We start from the raw sequence: 23,480 nt of genomic DNA on the forward strand, positions 1-23,480 counted from the left end.
ATATTTATTTTTGTTTTCTATTTTTATTTAATTTAAGTAAGGAATATTGAATTTAATTAATATTTTATTTTTATTTTTGGGGGTTCGGGGAAGCGTGATTATCTCGTCTCCTTGCTGGTATCGCTCTCGCTCTCTTCGGAATGCAAACAAAGGAGACGATAAGGCAGGGGGAATCTGTTATCTGTATAATTGAATAACAGAATTCTTTTGTTTCATTTGACCGCAGAGGAGTTCTTACCGGAAATGGAACTCTTATTATCTGGACAGTTTCTGTAGTGTGTAACAGGGTAATTTATTTGATGAGAGAGGAGAAAACCCAGGAGAGTAATCACTAGGAAGTGGGAACAGCTGGAAGAGTGAAATTGGGTTAATCTTACCAGAGACTGTAACGTGGGAAAGAGAGTTGGTCGGGAGATACGGAGAGAGAGTAGATTCGTAGACTGAAGAAGACGAAGGATCGACATGGGTGTCACTCATATCTCGGTAGGCGTTCCCCGATCCATGAAACCCATCGGATCATCGTGGGTGGAATTGTAGAAAAACGACACGGGCTATTCACTGCCGGGCGCTGACCCCGAAAGGTTAGATACCTAGAATCGGAAATTGAAGCTGAGAGTAACCCTGTTCTTGTTTTGGCTGGGAGTTGCAGAGCTAGCGATTTCGGTTTATATTAATGGTGGCGCGTTTCTGGTAACATTGGAGGGTATGGGAGAGTGGAGTTAGGGCTTTTGGTTATACCTGATCGGGATAGATGGGGTCAGGTTTCATGGTGATGTGTCTTCTTCACTCGGCGATTGCCGTCACCTGCGGAGCACTCATGATGTTCTACCAGAATGAGATATCTGTGGTTGGTCACGGCACGGAGGTCGCCAGCAGGCTCGTGGGATCCACTCCCCGCGATCAGCTCCTTCTCCAGACATCTGACGCCTTCTCCGGCATGCTACTTTGTACCATTGGCTTCTTTCTCTTCATGGTCGCTTTTGTCAAGGACAGAGATTTCCAAAGCTTCTTTGCCAGGGGATGCTCGCTCCTCCACCTCGCTTGCGCTGTCTGGAGGGTTTATTTCGAACGGCGCTTGGAAGACCTTGCCCGCGATTTGCCTCGTCAAGTCGTGGGAGATATTCTATTGAGCATCTCTTGGATTCTCTTCCTTGTCTACTCATGGAGGGAGAAGTACGACTAGGTTAATCTAAAACTACCTGTTCAGCAATTTCTCTATGTGGCAAAAATTAGATTAATCTACACCATTGATTCTGTCTGTTGGAAACTTTAATCACTTGTCTGCTCGTGAATGGCTTTCAACTTCTTTCAATGGAATCAGAGCTCTCGATCACTTGATCATTGCCTTGGCCAAGAAGAAGAAAAGGAGAGTGTGGAGGTTTCTGTTTCTGGAACTCAGAAGCTTCACCTACTGCAGAGTGAGAAAGAATTATCCAAGGTGACAGAGCAGAGTATTGTGGCGGCTTGGTTTGTTTATTTTTAGGTTTGTTTCTGAAAGAGTAACTGAGTACTGTTTTCTGAGTGTCGGGTGTTTGTCTTTCCTTGGCAATATATAATCTTTCTTGTAAAATTTTATCATGAAATTAATAATATAAACATTTTAATAATTTCTGGTTACATTCTTTTTCAGTTCATATCTTAGTCGGTTCTGGTTTCAAATAGAACTGAATCTTGAAATTTGTGCTGTAGAGAGCCTGATTGAAACATTGTGTTGGTTAATTCCTTGCTCATCTGGTGTGGCCGTCATTCCCAGTCTATCCTTTTTCATACATAAAACTAAAAATTTGAATGGAAAAATGAGAGGAACAAAAGGTATTTTAGAAGAGTTCTGCTTCTACAAGATTATGGTCGGTGGAATTATTTTTTCATACTCTGCTTAGCTAACTTCTGGAGAGAATGGCTATGGGAGAGATCAACTACACTATTTAATTTGAATCCAAAGAGGCAGAAAGGACTGAAGTTGGCTTGTGAACTATTAGTTTTTCTAAATTACTTCCCATGAATTTCAGTTCCATGTGTTGCAATCTAATCTCATTGCCTAGTCACAGATCATCATGATCAGCTGAAAGTGGGAAATATGGTTGATGAATCTGAGAATGTTGCCTTCGGGACCCTGTGTTTCAGTAAAGAGATTGCTTATCTCCGGTGTTAACCCAACAGAAACTGCTGATTCTCTATTGAAAATTCACAAACTTGAGTCAGTTCCCTGCTGTAAGATAGGCCTTGACCAAGCTCTAGTTTAGCTGATGGAAGCTACATTTTCAAATGCTTAGTGGGGGCTTCATTGTTGTTAAATAATACCCTTATATTGGAGTCCCAAAACAAATGATGATAATACTTGTTATTGAATCCATGGCGGCTCTCTTGATCATCAAATTCCCAATTTCGTATCTCAATTTCTGCTCTCTTCTTGGCATCATCATTCCAAATAGAGCTATTCTAATTATTGACTTCGAGAATTGAGAAGCCAACATAAAGCTGCCTGAAGAGTAGACCTAGGTCTTTTTTTGGATTCTTCTAAAGGTATTCTTTTGTGTTTCATCCTGAGGTAAGTGCATAATTTTGTACACGAGTTCTTTTGCTAGTCCTTCATATTCTTTCTTGTATCTAGTTTGATCAATGATGTTAGTCTTTGTGTAGATTGTTTGTAATGAGAATTCATTATGTATTTCTTGAAATGTTTTTCTTTTGAATATTTCTTGCAAACACACATATACACAATTCTTCAAATTCTCATGAGACTTTAACCCCAAGATCTCACCCTCTATGTGGTATTGAGCTGAAACCTCCATATATACTGTAGGTATCAAAAGAGCTCTGTTGTATAGGAAAGTTATGGCTTTATCTGTCTGTGTTTTTTTATATTAGTATGAATGTTAGTTCTTCATGTCGTGAACTTGTTAGTCTTACATCAATTATATAACTGGGGTTCAGATGGTAAAGACTATCAAATTGCTTCCGACGTGGTATTCGTCAAGAGCAGAGACTGGGATATCTTCATAGGGTCGAGGCTGAACGGTCACTCACTTTGGCTGAGCAATGATTGTGATCAGTCTTGAAGGAGTGTTCAACAATCCAGAACTCAAATGGCTTAAGGTTGAACCTCATAATGCCAGAAGCTCAGAAGTTCTGTGGAGTCTTTGATTTGCTTGATCCACCTCACCTCACCAAGTATACTGGTTTATCTGGTGAGAAGAGCACCTTTCTCATTCAACCTACCCTGAAAAAATTACTAGTTGTATCAGGAGTCCTTTGTCATGTGCTATTGTGATCCTCAGTCAACAGTATGAATTTCAATTTAGATGTCAGTGCTGGAAGGTGCAGCTGTAATGTAGATGTCAGCACTGGAAAGAATTTTAATTTTTCACGACGGATAGCCGATGAAGCGTTTGTGGACTGGTGATGAATCATTAGTGGTTTTATGTGGTTCAGTTAACTGTAAGCTGGATCAACTATGGCCTCAAAATGAGATAAACCAGCTTCCTAAAACCAGCTTCAGTGTAAGGAGATAACTTAGTTTTGGCTGCTTCACTATGATCCTATTGTCCTGCTAGGAACAAATGAGAAAAAGACATTAGAGGTCGCTGAGAAAACTACATTTTTTCAATTTCATTGAGCTCCTGCAATTTCTCAGATCTCCTCTGTTTTCTCGGATCAGATTTCAGCTCTGATTTTCGGACTTGTTCCTCTTGAAAGATTCCTCCTCTGGAACAGCTCATGCCAACAGTTGGCTTCTTATCTTCTCAATTGGGTACTGCAAATTCTCCTCTAGTGCTCTTGATGGCATCTTAAACTCTAAACTCCAAAGCAATTCAAAATTTTTCATGAATAACTTGACTAATGCAGAACTCGTTTCTGGTTCTGGGTTTATTAACTGATTATGCTATCTCTGACAAAACCAGCAGAGCTCTTGTTTTAGCTTCTGCCGACACTGTCATTAAAGCTTCAACTGGAGACGACTGAGAGGTGTGGTGGTTCACAAAGCTTTGAATGTTTCAGCAATGAAAAGCTTAATTGTGGCTGCCTATGGCGGCCATGTTCTTTGATCAGATGCCATAAATTTTTCAATCGTGACAGTCAAGTTGGAGCTTGGACAAGGTTTCCATTACGCTGAAAAAGAGTTGGATGTGAATTGGTAATAACTATGTGAAAAATCTTAAAGCAGTATGTCCAGTATAGGAAGGGGTGCCCCATACCGGTATTGGTATCGGGCCCCGTAAAATCCAACACGATAAATTGTAATATAAACCGATATTGTTAAAATCGGACCAAACCAGCCGATTCTATCGGGTTAAATTGGAACCGGATTCTTTTTCATATTTACCTTGAAATGAAAACTGAGCATGGTCAACTTGGGCCAAGATCATCACTGCTATGTATTGGGCTGTTTACTGGGTCGATAAAACTCAGCCCAGACTCTCTCATTCGAAGCCTGCCTGTTGGAGTGGGTGAGATATTTAATAGCAGCAACGCAGAAAAAAGTATCCCATATTGGTGGTTGGCTCCTTTGACTTACTCGCTAAAGCATGTGCCCACTTGCTGACATTTTATACTACGGTGCCTGTATTGACCTCTTCTTTGTGGTTGTTGAGCTGCTTCCAGACCGCATCTTTCTGCTTTTAACTTCAATTTTTGCACAACCTGTTCAACAACCTTGCGGGCGAGGGAAGCCTTGCATAGATACATCTTCCATATTTGTTAATAACGATATTAACATGAAATACCTCCCATGCAAAGAGAGGACATATTCATAGAACATCCAGATATTAATCTCGAAATTGAGATATATCTGACGTTACAAGTTCCATAACGCCAATACGCACGTTACAGCTCTGAAGCCCGAATCCTCTTGAACACATCCCTAAGCTGCAAATTGCTCTATTTTTGTTATGGGGTTAGTAGTGTCTACTAGACTTATGTAATTTAATTGCTGGACTTTTTGAGAGTTGAGAAGTACAATACAACTAATCCAATCAGTAGGTCTGGATTAAAATATTATTTTACAGATAAAAGAGGCCATTTCCTTTCAGTTCCAATATAACTAGAAGATCTAGAAATCCATATAACAATACAGCTGCAATAACAATTTTCTCTTATTTTTATTTCCAAATTAATTTTCTGGTGACCAACACCACTCTGAAGGCGCAGAAAGCGATTTCGGAGTTGTTGGTCAAATGGCAAACACTCAATTCACAACGAAACTCAGAAACACATATTGGCCGCTGGAGAGGGGGAACCTGTACTTGCCTTTAATGGAGTTGCATTCCAGACGACCTTGCTGCAGTGCCCAGAACCGGTTATACCAACCACCATCTCACCGGGAGGGCCACCAAGTTGATTGCCATTGTCCACTGCCTCTGCTTGCTTGGTTGCTTCTCCTGCTTGTGCCAGTGCTTGCAACCGATGCCTCTCAGCCCTGGAACCAATGACCTGACCCATAATTGATGCAGCGATTGTGAACGCCATAGCTGTCTTTGGCATCAAAACTGACTTCCTTAGCATGGCTATGAAGGGCACAGCTGCATGCACAGCAATAAACCAGGAAGGAGAGAATTTCTTCGTGTGTTCTCTCCATATACCCAGGGGAACATTGGCTGCCATGCCCAACATAGCAATCACAAGCATCTTGGATTGGAGAGGCTGTGGGCGAAGTGTCTTCACAAGTGCCGTGCGGGCCAGGGCTGCCCTTGCAGCGACAACTGCTGGGGGGCATTTGAACTTCATTCCTGCAGGAGGCTGTAGAGCCTTTGCAACGAGGGGCAGGACTTTGCTCACAGCCCTGTACGACTTTGCTATTGGACAGTTTCCTGTTAGCAACCATTCATTGCTCATAGCCTCATGTAATGATTCACCTCCCTGGAAGGTTAAGGACAATGAATGTCAGAAGGCAACCAGAAAACAATTCTTTTATGAGAATACACATAATGTAATTTGGTTGGGTTAAAAAGAGGTATTCACCTGAGACGAAGACTCTTTCTTTGATGATTTCTTCTTTTGCTTCTTCCATTTATCAGAAAAAGCGTCAAAGCTGAATGGTCCACCAAGGCCAAATGCTGAGAGACTTATTGTTGCTGCCTTTGCAGCCAATGGGTTGAATTGAGGTGCAGGCTGCTCCATTGGTGATATATCAGGGTGTGAAAATGGCTTTCCTGACAGAGGAACCACTCCATCACGTCCATGGAAAAGCCTAAATGCCATATCAAAATTGGGCCCATCCTCGAAAATGGGACCTTTCGCTCCCCGTATCTGGTAAGTCAAGATAGTCGATTAATCAGCTTAATTCAACACCAAAGTTACGTAGCAGAATAGGCTCATCAAATTAAGAAGCACGAGTACAACAAAAATCACAAGGAGTAACTGAAATAATGGTTAAAGAACTTACCGGCAGAGGGAAACTCACAGGTGATGAGAAGGAAAAGTTTGTGGGCTCATTGATATTTCTCAGGAATGGGCATCTTTGGATGTCCATATGGCCAAGAGAACTGTCTGTTGATGAAAAATCCTCATTTCTGCCTCTTAAGAAAAATTCCATTGTGACAACAGCTTAAACTGCAGAAGAAACGAGGAGATAACTTTAATGGCTGCAACTAAACCTGATAAAAACAGAAGAAACCAAAATATAGTTATACCCACTACCATAAAAGTAACCGATCGGCGATCAGGTTTTGAAACAGTCATAAATTCAAGTAAAAGTCTTTCAGAAACAACAAAGCGAAGTGAAGAGCCCTACAGTTTTTTACACTAATCCACCAATTTCGGTACTCATCCACCAAGAAGAAAATAAAAAAGGAACAAACAACATTGTAAATAAAAACGAGCGTGAATAAACCAAAACCATACCACCATTTATTGGTACCTCGAGAAGGTGCTAAACTCCTTCGATCGACAATCGAAACGACAGCACAAACAGTATCCACGACAACCCTTTGAAATAAAATTCCTAACATGGCAAAATTTCCGTCCCAAATATCAAAACACCCAGCGAAAGCAAACACAGCTAATAAATCAAACAATCTGAATTTCCTGCTAGGTTATGACCAAATCGACCTAAATTTCCTCCATCCATTCGTACTCTTCTTCTATTCGAAACCGAAAAAGGATGGCGGAAATCGAAAAGAGATCCATCCGTCGAATTCCATTCAGAAATCCAACAAAAAAAAACAATGAAAACAAAATCAAATTCAAATCAAAGGAATTAGAAACATCGAAAACCAAAAGCATACCTGAACTACGGTTGAACTAGCTCACAAAACCTCTCCTCGGCCGCAAATCTGAACCCTGAAGACGTGTGGAGAACACAAGATTGTTCCTGAGTCCAGGCATTTCTACCTCCCGGCAATATGGAAACCGGCGTAGCCGGTCATCTCACGGTCGTGGGAAACCACTATGATCCTATCCGTAAATCGAGTCCCGACAATCCTGGCCGTCGGATACTTTCCTTTTATTTATTTTTAAAGCCGAGAGGGCATTTTTGATAATACACGCAAGAAGACTGCGTCGCAGTCGTCAATTTCGTTTTGAAGTCTCCAACAGTTGCAATAGTATAAGTCAGCGGTTGAGGCAGGCCGAACCGAGCAGCCTAACTTGCGATTCGTCGGTCGGGTTGGCTAATTATTTGGATGATATTAAGTTAGGCCGAGTTTTGCTGATTCTCGAATTTGAGTCAAAATATCACGATTAATTAACGAAAAAGACAAAAAGTAATTATCTGCTCGCCTAATTTTGGCAAGCTTCGTTAATAATTTTGACAAGATAGATAAAAATGGAAATGATTAAAACAGCTTTGTAGCGGCTGCTAAGATCGGCGCCCCAGCCAAACTTGAGGATCAGAGACGACGACAATGACTGAGCTCCCGAGACGACGGCATGAAATGCGTGGGCTCATGCGATCTTAAGCCCCATATAGAAAGGAGGTGGCTTCGTATTCGGCTGGAATAAAATACTTAGGAAGGGAAAGTTTGGTAGTGGGCCGACCCGTGTAAAAAATAAGTCCAAATCATGCTCTTGTAAGGGCACTAATAATGCCGATTCATTTTAGGTTATTTAAATAATTAATTAACGAGTTGTTTTTACATTTAATTTTTTTAGATGTTGTATTCTTTATTATAATAATACTTGATAGGATAGTTCCATCCACTCCTGTGACCGGTGGTTTTCCGCACAAAGCCACTCTTAACCGACTAGTCTTTTAGATTATATTGGTCAGCCTCTTGACATGGTATCTCCAGATTATAAAAATATGAATTATTTGATGTAATCTGAAATAGCTGAAATTATAGGTAATTAATTTTAAATTTATCTATCTTGTGCTTAGCAAAAAGTAATTCAGACATGATGTGTCTAGAAGTTTAGAAAGATGGAAATAAGGTACTAAAATATATAAAAAGCCTTTCGAACAATTGTTTATATCACTAATATCACCAAACTCAGTCACGAATTCTTGTCACACGCTTCATCTTGAGGAATGGCTATAGGCCTACGTTCAAAAGGCTTTTTATATGTTTTTTGGTTTTTTTTCCCTATAGTTTTCTCTTTGAATAATCAGAAATTTATTTTTATTATTTTTTTAATATTTTTTAAAGATAACAAGAATCAAGAAGAATCAAGGGAGAAAAAACTTCATCCCCAAAAATGACATAAATACTGCAAAATTGGGTAAATAAAAAAAAATTTCTATGATATTTTTTCCCACACTTTCCTACTAACATAAAGCACACTCTAAGGGCGATAAAAAATTAAACCCATTCAACCTTTGAATAAAGAGAATAAGGACTTGTTAGCCCATTTCAGATATGCTATAACACAGGATTGGTTATGTAGACCCGTTCACCCATCTGAAATGGTGCAATTCGTAGGACTACACTAAAGCAAAAATTACTGTTGACTACACCTAATTTAGCTACGGGATTAGAAGAACATGAATGAGACTTATTTATCCATAAAATCAGTCCCATTCACCTTTTGACGTGATCATCATATGAACACTTCATGTGTCACCCGTTAATAGTATTGACATCCCATTTTAAATCACCTTGAGTAGTGCATGAGCAATGTAACTTATACAAAACACCTAACTGTTAAAGGCAGTTGTCGTGCCATTCATTTCCACGTAGCGAAGGTTTTTTAATATCAGAGTTTGGACTGGCTGGTAGTATTCTCATTCCTTTAGCGGCCGACAGCTTCGTCTTGAAGTCTACCATTGACCAAATCCTTCCAATAATTCAAACTTTTTGGGTATATAATGATATAGATCAGAGGCAACTGCGATTACAGTAAAAGATCTGTTAGATATTGACTCTGCTTCTGTGCATTGTGCGCTGCCTCCAAGACTTCAGAGCAGGAAAAAGTCAATCAGATGATTTTTGAAACTGGAAATTGATAGTTCAATCTGAAAGATCCAAATTTCACTTCAATCACTGCTACTTAGACTTCGACTATCACTGAAACTTTCAGAGAGTCCGGATCTGGACTTGAAACTTAAAAGCATGAAAATATTTTAAATGTCTACTACTTGGACAGAAAATGCAACCGTCGAGAGATTTTTCTTTCAATAGCCGAAATGTGAAAATGAGCAAAACCGAAACTGATTTTACGGAACGAAGCTTAACCTAGCGTTTAGTAGTGCTTCAACAAATGGAGAAGGAAACTTTGAAACTCGAAATAGATTGTTTGATACTTTGATCTGACATTTGGACTCTTCTGAAAGTTTAGACGAGTATACTTGAATATACTGTCCGCAATGAACCTCATAAAATTGAAAAACGTTGAGGAGTCTCAGAAGTCTTAAGCTTCAATCATTGCTGGTAACAGTTCCTATTACCGATCAAACTAGCACAGGCAAAGATCTGGAATTGAATATCAAAACCATGCTAAAAATGTTAGTATCTTCGACCAAATTAAATTCTACTGTAGATAGTAGAAATTCAAAAGCCAGATAATCGTTTATTTTATGAGCCTAAACTTCTTTTAAGTTCAAATTTCACTTCAATCACTGCTAGTTACAGTTCCTATCCCTGAACCTTGCACAGAAATCACAGATCTGGAGTTGAATTTCAAAACCACGAAAATTCTAAAAATATTAGAATCTCGCCAGAACTAATTTCTACCGTCGGTAAATCTTTGAATAATGGAAATTAAAAAAAGCCAGAACGAGCACCGATTCTTTTCCACGTTGTAGTAAGAAAACAGAGTCGCAGACTGAAACTGGAGTTACGGAAGGTAGCAGAGCTTTTTGAGCAGTACTTGAAGAAAAAAGGCAAAGAGAAAGGGAAAATGATTACTTGTTTTGTCGCGTTTCTCTGTTTCCGATTCTCACTTTCTCCGTTCCACGGCTTTTTCACGTCTGCGCCTCCAAATCGGTAGCCTGAGACACCACGGAAGTAAAGAATGAAGTATTCGACAGAGACGTATCGCACAGTGCTGCTTTCGTCTGTGCCATTACAATAATCCGTCGTCGTGCACGTTCGTCTTGAGTGAGACGAATGGCGTAGGTTTGTAAATTCATGGATTAAAATTGCAGTTTGCCGCGCGTAGATCCGCATATTTGGCGCCCAAATTATGGCTTCTGATTGGTCAACGGAGCTTAGGGACTTTTGCATACAAGGAAAAATAGTGTATAAATTATAATTCTCTTATGGGAAAAGGAGAAAAGTGAGATTAAAGATGAGCACTTTACGAAAGTTGATAAATTCTAGCTGAATTACAAAAATCTCTCTCTTCTTGTGTACATTAGACTTAGGGTGACACTAAGGGCTTGTTAGTGCTTTTCCAAAAAGTACTAGAAAAATATTTTCAGAGACCATTAGTACCTCGTGTTTCCTGAAAATATTTTTATAACTTAAAATTTTTACCAAGAAAATCATATAATATTTTAGGTAAAATTTTTCAGCCAATATAGTATATGATTTTTTTAATAAATATTTGACAATGTAATACTTTTAATACAAAATAATTTTTCATCATAATGTTTTATATTTTACTTAAATAGAATTTATCTGACAAGTATGATAATATATGAGATTGATTGTTAATTTACGTTTATTTTCCTAAAAAATGCACTAATAGGTCCATTTTAATTTTTCTTGAAATTTTTAAAAAAAATTTCATGTAATTTTCTCCTAAGACACTAATAGTATTTTATTTGAAGCTATGATATAAATTTCTAACCAAAGTCACTAACAAGACTCAATTGAATCAATTGAATTTTGATTAACTTCTTTTATAGTTTTTTGACCTAGTGGAGGCAATAGGTCCAAGATAGCCTAGTTCAACTAAATTTTACACTAAATTTAAGAGATTTTAATGTTACCAAAGTTCCATTGATTTGGAATGCAATTAGTGAATTCAATCACTTCTCATGGAGAATATATAATGGTCATGAAAGATGGTTATGATGTTTATTAGATTGCAATCAATAGGTCTAAGAAAGTGGGTCCCACATAAGGAAAGATAGTCAGAGAGAAGGGAAAATAAGAAAGACGAGAAAAGGACAAAGAAACTCATTACGTATATAGAGGTTAATGAGATAGAAGCAAACCAAAGTATAAATGGGAAGAATAGAAACATATATCAATGTAATTTTAAATATTTAAAGGCTCATCTCTGCTTCCGGTCACGACGCTTCTGGCATCCTTCGACTCCTCTCGCCTTCTCGCCGTGCCTCGACACTTCAGACCTTCGACGCCTTCCTCTCGCCGTGCAGGCTCGGTCGGTGCTCCCCTGCTACCGCCGCTAGGTCTTACCATACGACGCCCCCTTCTCAGCCGCCTTCTCTTCCTCTCAACCCAAGCTTCGTCTCAGCCACGTCTCTCACCCTTCTTCGTTCCCCTCTGTTCATCCTCTCGGCGCCCCCTCTTTCAAAACCCTATCGTTCGCCCCCTCTCTCAAGACCGAAGCCGTATTGTACTCCTCTCACCCTCCAAACCCGAAATTCTGAACCCGATCGAGCAGGGTAATTTTTTATGGTTTCTGTTAATCGAATATAATTTCTATATTTAATTATTGTATTGATTTTTCGTGTGATTTACAGTTTAATTTCTGATTTTTTTAATGTGTTTTCTGTCAATTACAGATAAATTAAACCGCGATTTAAATTGAAGTTGTTGCTCAGTTTAATTTAAAGTTGATTGAATTGATCTCTGCATTTATTAATTTTATGTATTTTAGTTTATGGATTTCTATGCCATTGAATGTTGTATTTGTTTTCGGTAAATTCAATAAACCCTAATCCCTTCCCAATGTTTTATTGTTTGAAACCCTAAACCCTAACTAAACCCTAAACCCTGATTAATCGAAGTTGATTTCTGTTTTTTTTTTTAAAATGCAATTTTGTGTGTTTAGGGCCTAAACCCTTACCAATTTGTTAGGCTTTAGGGTTTGAAACCCTCCTAAACTTTAAACCCTCAACCTAAACCCTAAACCCTAAACCCTAAACCTTAAACCCTAAAACTTAATCGTAACCCAAACCTAAACCCTAAACTCTAAACCCCAAACCCTAAGCTCCAAGCCTAAAAACCTAAAACCTAATCCCTAAGCCAAAGCCCCAAATCCTAAGCCCTAAGCCCTAAACCCTAAACCCTAAGCATGATTAAAAAAAGTTGGGTGTAAAAAAAATATGACATTGAGACTCCTGAGTTGGATTAGGGTCAATTTGAGTTCTGAAATGTCATATTTTGTTTGATTTAAATATTATTAGAACTACATTGAGTTTAGAACGATGAAATTGAAGTTCCTAAATTTGGATTAAGGTTGAATTGGTTCTAAAATATCATGCTCTGATTTGATTTAAGTACGATGAGAGGTATATTAGGTTTAGAATTTTGAAATTGATATACCTGAAGTGGATTAGGGCTAATTGGGTATTTTGGTCTTTAGGAGCATTTTTACTTATTGAGGGTATTTTAGTTATTTTAAAATTTTAAGGGTTTGGTCGTTATTTAAACCCGTTATATGTGTAATTGAATAATTATTGAATGAATTGAAAATTTTAATTCTGCCTTCTTAAAAGAACATGGGCTCACACAATTCCGTCTCCTCTCTTTTCCTTTCTTCTCCTTCTCCTTCTTCTTTATTTTCTTCAAATCTCTTCACTGCAACAATCTGAAGCTTGACCCACATCAGATTTGGTATCAAGGCCGAAGAATCATTTGACTAAAACTTCCTGTCTAAGCAACCAACACCAAAGCCCGTTGCTTCGCCGGAGACCCTTTGTGACAGATCGCCGAGCCTCCAGGTATGGGAAACCTTCCTCTTATTTTCCCTTTCCTCTTTCCGTCGCTGAAGTCTGCTTTCCCTGCCGTCAACGACACCCAGAACCTTCCAATCGTCTTTGCACAAAAAAAAAAAAAACAAAAAAAAAAACCGTGCGGCCTCACTTCGAACTTCTGCAAATTTTCTCCCTTTTTGCTTCCTTCTGTCGTCGGTCTTCAGACAACTCATTGACGATCAGCTCTTTGCCGTCTGACCGACCGCTGGTGCAACTCGAGCCCAGTCGATATCCTCCAGTTTTTGTTGTTCTTCGTCTTTTAGCTTAATATACTCTCACCTTTCTCAAAAAAAAAAAAAAAGAGTGATCGAGATCTGAGCAGAGATAGGAGATAACCCTTTAGGGGCACAATAACACATAATAATTGCTCAATTGGTAGTACGAGCCATCGACCAAGTAGTTATGGCTCAAGGAAAGGTGAAAAGGTCTGACCTTTTGTAGAAATTCTCCCAGTAAAAGTTGTTGTCTTAAAAAAAAAGGAATGGGGACTGTGTAGAACTTGCCAAGCTTGAATTTTATGACTTTGATACCATGTAAATTTGTATAATAAATAAATACAGAGGAGATGAAGAAGGAAAAGAGAGATAAGAGAGAAGAAAACTGTGTGTAGAGCAGCAACCATAAGGCAACTCAAGTCCTAATCTTTTTTATTATATCATTTAAGTGAAAAGACAACTAAAAAGGTCAAATTGCCTTTAGTACATACTTTTGCTCTATACAGCCATATAAAGCAAAAACGAAATAGAAAACATAACCCGATTGATGTCCCACTATCCTATGACCTTCTTAGCCAATAGAGATCACAAATATACATGTGTAATGATCAAAATACCCCTGATTTCATATTTTCTTACATATATATCTTTTTTACAGTAATGCATTTTACACTTAACTCTCATTCTTAATTTTTGAGTTAATCAGGTTGAAACCTTCCACTAAAACAATAACATTGTCTTTTTTTTTTTTTTGTCAGCTCTTCTTTCTTGATTTCTCTATGGACAATTCTGTTGTTAATTTTCATTTCTTATTTGCTGGTTGTGCCTGCCCTTCTGTGTTTTTGCATTATCTTTGCACTTTTTTTTTTAATCTAACACTTGATTCTATTTTTTAAAATTTTCTATTCATTTGCATTAAAGAAAAATTTTATTTTTTATTTTTTGAGTTTGGTTTGATATGTTACATGGTTTTGTGTTGCTTGGTGCAATAAATGACTACTGAAGTTTCTCTTGTCTCCTATTTTTGTTTTATGCTCTCTCTTGTGAAATTAGTGGGTATGTTCTCCTGTATCATCTTTATCCTTCTTTTATTTGTTTAGTTCCCTTGGTAAGGATATGGAAGGATATCTTGGGATTTGTGTCACACTATTCAAAGAGTTTGCTGGTAAGGATATGGCATAAGAAATTATAAAAATCCTCAGCTTGTCAGGCATAAGGGCAATCTAAAAGAGGTGATAGACTACTGGGAAGGATTTTACTTAATGATAAAGTCAAAGTTATATTTGTTTTGTACTATTTCATGGGTTGGTTTACTTGCCATGGGGTTGTTGTTCAACGTATGAAGAAGAGATGTCTTTGATTGCTTTTTTTTTTTTTTAATATTTTTGAATGCATTGCAGTTTTATAATATTTATAACAATATTCATGGCTCATTTTCAGTTGAATATGCTTATTATTTTATTTGTCTATTTGTATTGAATTCTGATATTGAAACTGAAATGCTTAATTTTTTTTTGCCTACGGGTATGTCTAGGGTTTAGTATAATTGGAATGAATGTGCATATAGGTATATGCCTCTTTGAAGCCTTATGCATGCTTCCCCTTTTGGGATTGTTGTCTTTTTGTATTGAATCCACTATTTAAAAGAAAAAGATAAAAATGATTGTTGCTTTTATTAATTTAAATTAACTTTGTATTGTTTTTTTTATTTTTAATTTGTACTTTTTTCAGAAATTTGATCTATAGTTTTGTAATGTTAAGAGCCCGTGTTCTTCACAAATGCAGAGTACATCACATAAAGAGCCTTCATTACTTAACCGTGAAACTGAAGTCTCCTTGAAAACACTGATGGCGGATTTTGAAGAAGATAAAACCTTCAAGAGCTTGGGCCTCTGTGACCCACTCGCTGAAGCCTGTGAAAGTCTAGGATGGAAGGCCCCATCTAAGATTCAAGCAGATGCCATTCCTCATGCGCTAGAAGGTTTATTCTTGCAATCTTCTCCTTCTCTTTTTATTTATTTATTTTTGAGTTCATCTCGCTACGACCACCAATATATTTTGTTTAACTTTGTTTTATAAATGAGCTGAATATTTCAGGAAAAGATCTAATTGGGCTTGCTCAAACTGGCTCCGGTAAGACTGGTGCTTTTGCATTGCCAATTCTTCAAGCACTTTTAGAGAAGCCCCAGGCATTCATTGCATGTGTGCTTTCACCAACAAGGTGTTTTAATCTTCTCATTTTCTTTTATCATCTATTTTTTGTTCCTCCATATTTACTTCCAGTTGTCTCACCTCATTTTCTTCTTCAGGGAACTGGCCATTCAAATAGCAGAACAATTTCAAGCCCTAGGCTCTAGCATTAATGCAAAATGTGCTGTTGTGAGTCTTCTTTCTTCTTCTACTTCTTTTTATTTTATTTTCTTTTTTAAGACAGTCAGAAGCATGAGAAGTCTCTGACTCTCTCTTGGTTACTAATGTTAATTGCAATATTGTGGTGATTATAATATATTGTTGATGATGACCCAATCTAGCAAACTGATGGGATAGGAGACCTCTTTTCAAGTAATAAGCATAGTTCCAAGAACAAACAAACTGAAAGGAGATTTTTGTAATGTCATGAAAGGTCTGCTGATGTTGCTAAGGAGGATCCAAATCTTTAGAGAACCATCCAATCGCCATGTTGGAGTCACCTTCAATTCATAATTGTGTGCTCGGCTGTTCTTTGAAGATAAGAATTCCATGTCTAAGAGCTTGAAGTTCAGCTGTGTTAGTATCAGAATTTCGAAGAGGTCCAGAATAGAAAGCAAGAATGACTTTTTCATGTGTCCTGAAGACACCTCCAAACCCTGCAGGACTTCGGTTGCCTCAGGCAATCCATCAAAATTGAGTTTTATGACCCATGTGGGACTATTTTTGACTCTCCCTCAAGCGTGGGTGTTCTTGAAATTTCTTATATGCCATGTTAAAGTTGCATCAAAGTTCACCTCAGAATCATTAACCGGTATTAGGAGGCTCTTATACTCGATTAGCAAATTCTGCTTCTGTAGCCTACAGTGTCTTGACAACATCTTGTTGTCGGGAGTGTTTTAAATTTGTGACGTAATAGATGGGTTTCCCTACCTCCTCGTATGATATTTGATATCAATAAAATCCTTTTATTAGTTCAAAAAAATGTTTTTTTTAATATCTAACAATCTTGTTGTGCTTTTGACCATGAGAGAGAGTAAAGATTTAGTAGATCTTTGTAACATAAACTGTGGTTTCCGCATGCCCATATATGGAGATCCTGGCCCTGACATTGACTGAATGGCCTTTGGTTGAACACCCATAGCCATTGTGTCAGATTGGCTTGTCTTCTTCTTCTTCCTTTTTTTATTTTTTTATTTTTTGAAATTGGGCTTGTTGTTGTTTGTCAATATCTAATTGTTACTATCACCTGTAAAAAAATCTCTTATTGTCAATATGGATCCTTGATCATTTGGTCTGTAGTTATCCACTGTTCTATTCATTGTTGGAAGATTTTCTCTCTCCTGCACAGGATGTGACTCTCTTGGCAGTATTTTTCTTCCTCGTTGATCATGGAGGATGATTCATCAGTGGTTATTGGATGGTTCTCTTGACATTGTGTTTGACCTTGGCATTTTCTTGGTATTATGATAAGATTCATGATCTAGTTTGATGAGTCTAGATTTGTAGGGCTCATTCTGTATGAAGCACTAATTCTATGCCTGATCTTTGGTCCATGTTGTGTCTCTTGTCAGCAATTTGTTGTAGGAGAGAGCTATCCTTTAGTTGTTCCCATATTTTCTATTCCAGTTGTTATCATTTGCTTGTTTGGCCTTTCCCTATTCTTTTTTCATGTGATTCATCTTAATGAAATTCTCATTATTGTAAAAAACCTTTTTTCATGCTTCATCTTAATGAAATTCTCATTATTTTAGAAAAAAATTTGTATTCACTATTCAAAACAGGAAAAACTTTATATTTTATCATGTGTGGTTTGTTTCAATTTCTGATTCTTTCGTATTTGACTTTGTTGATCATGAAAATTTGAACTTAAATGCAGCTAGTTGGAGGAGTAGAACATGTAGCACAGCAAAAGGCTATTGAAAAGCGGCCTCATATTGTGGTAAACTTTCAGAGCTTCTCTATTTAACTCAACTTTAATACTATCTTATTTCAGTGATGAGTGTCTGCTGATAATTCTGAGACATTTTTCTGGTGAAGGCCTGCTGTTTGATTTTTAAAACTTATCTTCATGGCCATGTGTTTTAATTTAATATTCATTTTTTCTATTGATTTTGTTTTTAGGTTGCGACTCCAGGACGCCTTCTGGATCACCTCTCTAATACTAAGGGTTTCAACCTGCGCTCTTTGAAGTTCTTGGTATGAGGTTTTCTTAAGTATAAAATTTCTGTTAATTAAGTCAAGTGGCTGAAATGCAAAGTTTGGTATTTATTGCTAGGAACTCATTGTAGTAGCGTAAAAGCTATGATGTTCAAAAAATAGATCTCAAAGAAAAATTCCCTAAGGTCATTCGTTTTTCTCCAATCCTCATGAGATACAAAGTTTTTTTTTTTCAAACTCCAGAGTGGTAGGCAATGTTGGTGAATTGAGAATTTCTGTGTCTGAAAAAAAAACCTTGAATACTAAGATTTCTGTTTGTGTGTTTTTACCAAGGATTGGCCATCCACATTAGAAGAGATCATTCGTAAAGTTCTTAATTTCAGCAGGAATTTTACATTTTTTGCCTCTAGTGGGCTATCATTTACTAGCTTGAGCTTGTTAGAAACAATTATGTTCCTCAAGGAATTCTCGTGTTTCACGACTTTGGTCATGCTGTTTCATGTTAGAGAATCTCTGAATTCTGGTTCCTTGTTCAGTCAGTTGACAAAAAAAAATCAGAGAAATGTGGATGTGTTGGTTGTGACTCTGAGAAAATAATACAATCTAGCAAGAGTTGGTTGGCCCAAGGTGACGTTTTCATTACGTGCTGATATAATGTGGTCATCTACCTGTCCATTCTTCAACCCTTGGAATGATGAAAGCAGTAAGACCAACAAGAAAAAGGAGTTTGGTAGCTTCTGTGCTTTTTTTGCCGTTTCTGGTTGCTGTGTGGTTTTTTGTTTGACAATTATGTTATGAATTATTTATGGTGCTTTGCTTTTTTGGACCAGTGTTGTAAAACACAGACTGAACCAACCGACCTAGGTTCATCTGGACCCAATCCCTTTTCCTTGTCACTATTGTGCAAGACTTATAATTGACTGATTGTCCAGACCTGGTTCGTCGTTTTTGCAAGTGAAGTGGATGACGGAGTCCTGATTGCTAGCTCTTCTATCATTGTGGGGGGGGTGGGGATTGAGAATCCCCCTCCTTCCTTACCATCGAGCAACACAGGGGAGGGTAGGGGAACCCTCTTCTGTTGCAAAAAAAAGGGTGGGGGGAGGTAGAGCTCACTCTTCCTAGTGTCTTTTGTCATTTGGACATAATCTTCTCCTTGTGTTTGATAAAGGAAAAAAATGGATTCCTCCATTGTCTGTTGTGCTCTAGATCATTTATTTATTATCCTTAATTTCCAAATTAGTACTGTGTGTCATTCTCATGAAGGGTCATATACCGTAAAAGAATTTTTTTTATTTAAAATGACAGTAAGAAAGAGGATTGATGAAAAGTTTTTTCTTTTCCAAGTTATATTTCTATGTCATTTTAGTAGCATGTTATTTCCATAGCTCTAAACCCACTTTCTCCCATCCTTGCACAAATGAATTTATTGCTTACTTTCTTTTTTATTTATATTGAATTCTTGTACATTTACAGGTTTTGGATGAGGCAGATAGGTTATTAAACATGGATTTTGAAAAAGAGATTGATATAATTTTGAGTGTTATTCCCCGGGAGCGGAAAACATACTTATTCTCTGCTACTATGACCAAAAAGGTACATAAATTTTGTCTGAGGTGCTAACTCTTTGAAGCATAGGAGGGGGTCTTTTGCCTTAGAAATAATTTTGGGAAACAAGCTGCCTAAGTGGTTGTGTTATTGCAGGTAAGCAAGCTTCAACGTGCATGCCTTAAGAGCCTTGTGAAGGTAGATCTAAACCCAATCTTTTGTTCTTCTTCATTTACGGATTGTCACATATCTCTAAGCGGGGGCCATAATTTTCAATTTTCTTTTATATTTTCAGCTTGAGGCATCCACAAAATATTCAACTGTTGATACACTGAAGCAGCAGTATAAGTTGGTACCAGCAAAATATAAGGTTAATTTCCTTCCTTTGTACTCTAAAAAAAGTTTTTACTCATTAGTTTTCACTTTGATGTTTTTGTGTTCTTTCCATATCTGCGTACCCAGGATTGCTATCTTGTATATATTCTTAGTGAGATGTCTGGGAGTACATCAATGGTCTTTACCCGTACCTGTGAATCAACAAGGTTACTGTCACTAATACTGCGGCAGCTTGGATTGAATGCGATTCCAATAAGTGGTCAAATGACTCAGGTATTGATTGCTTGATGCTCCATAACTAATAAAGTAGACTCTTGTTTCTGCTGTTTGCATTTTTTTTAACTTATAGAGGTTGAGGTTTCTGACTACAGTGGATATGAGTTGGATTTCAATTTTGTGCTTTTGATTTGTACATTACGATAATCTTTAGTGGATGGAGAACTGTTATACTTTTCAAATAGAACTTTTAGCACCATAATCCAACATTGAACATATATTAAACAGCTTTATTGTGATTGACATTAGTATATGATTATATGTTGAAGCAGTTAAAAAAAAAGTAAATGATTTCTATTTTTGAATACTATATATGGAAAAGAAGAACTATGTGAGAATTAGGTCCCATCAGGGGAGTTTGATTCAATCCATCTTCTGTTTGATCCTGTTTTGAGGACCAGGATAAAATCTGTGGCATCAATGAGTATGACGAAATCTGGTTTTGACTTGACTGATGCTTCAGATCCAGGCTACATCTACACCTATCCTGCCTTAGTTTCATAAGAAAATTATATCTCCAAAAGTAGAAAATGGATATTAAAAACTTCGTCCGAAGCAAGCTCTGGAATTATTTTAAGAACTAAATGCGGAACTGGAAGAGGTGGCATATGAATTTGTAGCAGTCATTTGGTGCTAAGCTAGTGTCTTTAGCATCTGAGTTGAGATGGTATGCCCATATCATCATAAATATAGGCTTCACATGGGGTCAACAACTTTGTGATCTACAGAATAGTATTGGGTATTTAAACTTCTACCTACTTTGATTAGTAGGATACTTTTAACCTGATGTTCTTGTGAATACTGTCATGGGAGAGGCCTGGCTACAGTTTCCCATGGGTTAAGGGTTTTCTTTTTGCTTCCTTAACTATCTCGTTGAAAACATGAACATTCAGATTTTCTTTAAATTGACAATTATGTGCATGATTTTATTAAGAAAGAAAAAGTTAATAATGAATAATGCCTAGCGAGCCTTTTTACAGAAGAAAGGTATATCCCGCACCTATGGGATGGTTGCAGGGTATCTTGTTCCCCTCAAAGTAACATTGACAAGAAGAAACGTCTTCTAAGTGGTGCAGTACTGGGTCTATCTTATACATTGCTGAACTATCTCCAAGATTTTTTTTTCACTTGTGTTACAGCTGGTTGTTCGGTTACTGGGGTAGTTAGTCTTAAATGCTAAGAATGATGCCTCAGCTGATAAATAAAATTTGATATGTTCTATTTACTTCATTTGGTTCCTGTAACAGGCAAAGAGACTATGTGCCTTAAACAAGTTCAAAACTGGAGAGTGCAACATTCTTGTCTGCACTGATGTAGCTAGCAGAGGGCTAGATATTCCTTCTGTAGATATGGTCATCAATTATGACATACCTAACAATTCTAAGGTAACTTTTTACCTTTGTTTTTTTCTTTTTTTTCTGAAAACGAATGGCATTGCTTCATAGTAGTCTCATGATGCCTTGGATACTTGGGAATCTTTCCATGGTTCTTGTAGAAAATTTCAAATTGAATTATGATACTAAAAACTAACAAAATATGAAGCATGGATGATCATACTCAATATTCCAAAATATTTTACTGATATTTTTTTTTTTTTTAACTTTGATGCAGAATTATATTCATCGAGTGGGTAGGACTGCACGTGCTGGACGTTCTGGGGTGGCCATTTCATTGCTGAACCAATATGAGGTGGAGTGGTACATACTAATAGAGAGGCTGATTGGTACGGAACTCTCTTGAACTGTTGAACAGACATGTGTTCTAATACAAGTGCGAATGATCTAATTCATTTTTTTTTTACTTCTTTTAATGAATGGTTGCAGGCAAGGAACTTCCTGAATTTCCGTGTGAGGAAGAGGAAGTTATTTTTATGTTGGAAAGAGTCAATGAAGCCAAAAGAAAAGCTCTTGTGGTATGATCACTACTTCATTAAAAACTCCTTTGAAACATGTCACTTTTATTGATGTGGATATTAAATAGTTTGTCTTGGTAAACTTGTAGAAAATGAAGGAAGGTTTTGATTTTAAGAGAAGAAGAGGAGAAGATGATGGAGATAAAGAAATTGAAGAACTACTAACACGGAAGTTGAGAAAGAAATTTAAAAAATCGAAGAACAGGTAGTGTTTTGTACATGAACAGAAACATAACAGACAAGGAAATTGTGTTGCTATTTGAAATGGTTTTTGGTTCATGCAGAAGCTTCAGGGGCTGTTTTTTATTTGTGGGTTGGGGACTTGAAAGTAATTTACAACTGAACCAGTTCCATCAGATTGAGGCCACGCTTAAACCATGGCAGTGGCAGTTCTTTCTTATGCACCTTAATAATATGAGAACTTCGTTTCCTTCACTCCCCCTTACTGTAAAACTGCTAATCATGGGCATTCAATCCGATCACCAACTGGTCATTAAAGATTTAATATCTACACGTATTGTATCAATACAGTCGAAATTGGAGACATTAAATGATACATGCTAGAGAAGGAGCTCTCAATTAAGGAAGGATTAGATATTGACGCAAACTAGTCCAACAAATAAATGTAAAGCTTTCATAATCATGGTTATTGTACATCAATGTCATTAAAAATTATTTATTCTGATGTCAAACTAGGTAATATGAAATTAATTCGGTAGCCCATCTGTGTATTGTCACATCGGTTGCAATGCTGGATGGACCATTAATTTGGTGGTTCACAATGTGTAGGTTCATCTAATTAGGTAGGTTACCTGCATGAATATCCAAATATATATATATATATATATATATATACAAAAAAAAAAAAAAAGTGGCGCAATTGAACCCTGTCAAACCTATGTTTGAATGAGGTCTAACTTGATTAGACCAAAACCACTCATCCTATTCAACACCTGGGGAAGAATAATTCTAATACAACACACAAGAGGGGTAGTGTGTATATGCAGGTCTGGCTGGAGTCTAGAAATTTCTTGGATCAAACCAATTGCCTAAGCCCGCCCGAGGTGAGTGAGATCCATACACAAGAGGGGTAGGTGATTGGTTTGATCCAAAAAAAATTATGGGTCAACCGATACAACGATTATTATCTGATTGTTGATCTCTCACCGTTGTTGGGTTATCCTGTCGTGGCGCCTTCCATAGTTAAATATCGATTATATGTTTTGATATTGTTCGGTGGTGGATTATTGGTTTTTACCTGGCAGTAGATCTGGTTTTTCTTTCGTGGATTAGGGGATTTAGGCTTCTGGTGCGTCTGTGTTCGATTTTTTACCTAAACCACGGAAGCTATTTTTGGAAATCATGATCATGGTGATGAATGGTTAGACTTTGGATAAGTCTTGTGTTTTACTGGAAGTTCTCTCATTTGATGCCTGATGTTATGTGGCTCTGCCAATATTGTCACTTACCTTCATTTAAACCTAGTTTAGTTGCAACTTCATCCTTTTGGATTTGGTTCAGTTTGTTTGATCAGTATATATCATCGGATTGAAATCTCAAGCTTTAAATATAGAAGCCAGGATGT

The 23,480-nt window shown here is 37.3% G+C and overlaps 3 protein-coding genes across 6 annotated transcripts; 2 read left to right on the top strand and 1 right to left on the bottom strand.

The window, feature by feature from the left end:
* The first annotated feature begins 161 nt into the window (after nucleotides 1-161).
* Nucleotides 162-1,585, top strand: LOC137934973 (uncharacterized). Its single transcript, XM_068779579.1, has one exon. The coding sequence runs from the start codon at nucleotides 752-754 to the stop codon at nucleotides 1,181-1,183; it is 432 nt and encodes a 143-aa protein (XP_068635680.1). The 5' UTR covers nucleotides 162-751; the 3' UTR covers nucleotides 1,184-1,585.
* A 3,369-nt stretch (nucleotides 1,586-4,954) lies between these two features.
* Nucleotides 4,955-7,323, bottom strand: LOC137934512 (uncharacterized). 2 transcript variants are annotated; one of them, XM_068778898.1, is made up of 4 exons: nucleotides 7,224-7,323; nucleotides 6,383-6,549; nucleotides 5,959-6,246; nucleotides 4,955-5,856 (listed from the first exon to the last, which is right to left on the bottom strand). In XM_068778898.1, the coding sequence occupies exons 2-4, from the start codon at nucleotides 6,530-6,532 to the stop codon at nucleotides 5,203-5,205; spliced, it is 1,092 nt and encodes a 363-aa protein (XP_068634999.1). In that variant the 5' UTR covers nucleotides 6,533-6,549; nucleotides 7,224-7,323; the 3' UTR covers nucleotides 4,955-5,202. The 2 variants fall into 2 exon arrangements, with proteins under 2 accessions (XP_068634999.1, XP_068635000.1); XM_068778899.1 differs by having other exon boundaries at nucleotides 6,383-6,593.
* Nucleotides 7,324-11,599: 4,276 nt separating this feature from the next.
* On the top strand, nucleotides 11,600-22,330 carry LOC137934677 (DEAD-box ATP-dependent RNA helicase 10-like). 3 transcript variants are annotated; one of them, XM_068779155.1, is made up of 15 exons: nucleotides 11,600-11,950; nucleotides 13,105-13,231; nucleotides 15,265-15,460; nucleotides 15,577-15,700; nucleotides 15,789-15,858; nucleotides 17,546-17,608; nucleotides 17,791-17,865; nucleotides 19,300-19,419; nucleotides 19,528-19,569; nucleotides 19,667-19,741; nucleotides 19,834-19,980; nucleotides 21,231-21,368; nucleotides 21,595-21,706; nucleotides 21,807-21,895; nucleotides 21,985-22,330. In XM_068779155.1, exons 3-15 carry the CDS (start codon nucleotides 15,328-15,330, stop codon nucleotides 22,102-22,104), a joined length of 1,308 nt encoding a protein of 435 aa, XP_068635256.1. In that variant the 5' UTR covers nucleotides 11,600-11,950; nucleotides 13,105-13,231; nucleotides 15,265-15,327; the 3' UTR covers nucleotides 22,105-22,330. The 3 variants fall into 3 exon arrangements, with proteins under 3 accessions (XP_068635256.1, XP_068635254.1, XP_068635255.1); XM_068779153.1 differs by having other exon boundaries at nucleotides 13,120-13,231; XM_068779154.1 differs by lacking the exon at nucleotides 13,105-13,231.
* Nucleotides 22,331-23,480: the final 1,150 nt, after the last annotated feature.

The sequence above is a fragment of the Aristolochia californica genome, unplaced genomic scaffold (genome assembly GCF_029961685.1).
Source record: "Aristolochia californica isolate CCGP_79_NKW_82.1479 unplaced genomic scaffold, dmAriCali1.0.hap1 SCAF_6, whole genome shotgun sequence".
Taxonomy (NCBI): Eukaryota; Viridiplantae; Streptophyta; class Magnoliopsida; order Piperales; family Aristolochiaceae; genus Aristolochia; species Aristolochia californica.

Bases quoted from the DNA above. Each gene is read 5' to 3' on its own strand.
- LOC137934973 (XM_068779579.1), top strand. From the start codon at position 752: ATGGGGTCAGGTTTCATGGTGATGTGTCTTCTTCACTCGGCGATTGCC.
- LOC137934512 (XM_068778898.1), bottom strand. From the start codon at position 6,532: ATGGAATTTTTCTTAAGAGGCAGAAATGAGGATTTTTCATCAACAGAC. The intron at 6,247-6,382 runs GTAAGTTCTTTA...TTGACTTACCAG, and splicing joins CTGTGAGTTTCCCTCTGCCG to ATACGGGGAGCGAAAGGTCC. The intron at 5,857-5,958 runs GTGAATACCTCT...TTAACCTTCCAG, and splicing joins AGAAAGAGTCTTCGTCTCAG to GGAGGTGAATCATTACATGA.
- LOC137934677 (XM_068779155.1), top strand. From the start codon at position 15,328: ATGGCGGATTTTGAAGAAGATAAAACCTTCAAGAGCTTGGGCCTCTGT. The intron at 19,981-21,230 runs GTATTGATTGCT...TTCCTGTAACAG, and splicing joins TAAGTGGTCAAATGACTCAG to GCAAAGAGACTATGTGCCTT. The intron at 21,896-21,984 runs GTATGATCACTA...GTAAACTTGTAG, and splicing joins CCAAAAGAAAAGCTCTTGTG to AAAATGAAGGAAGGTTTTGA.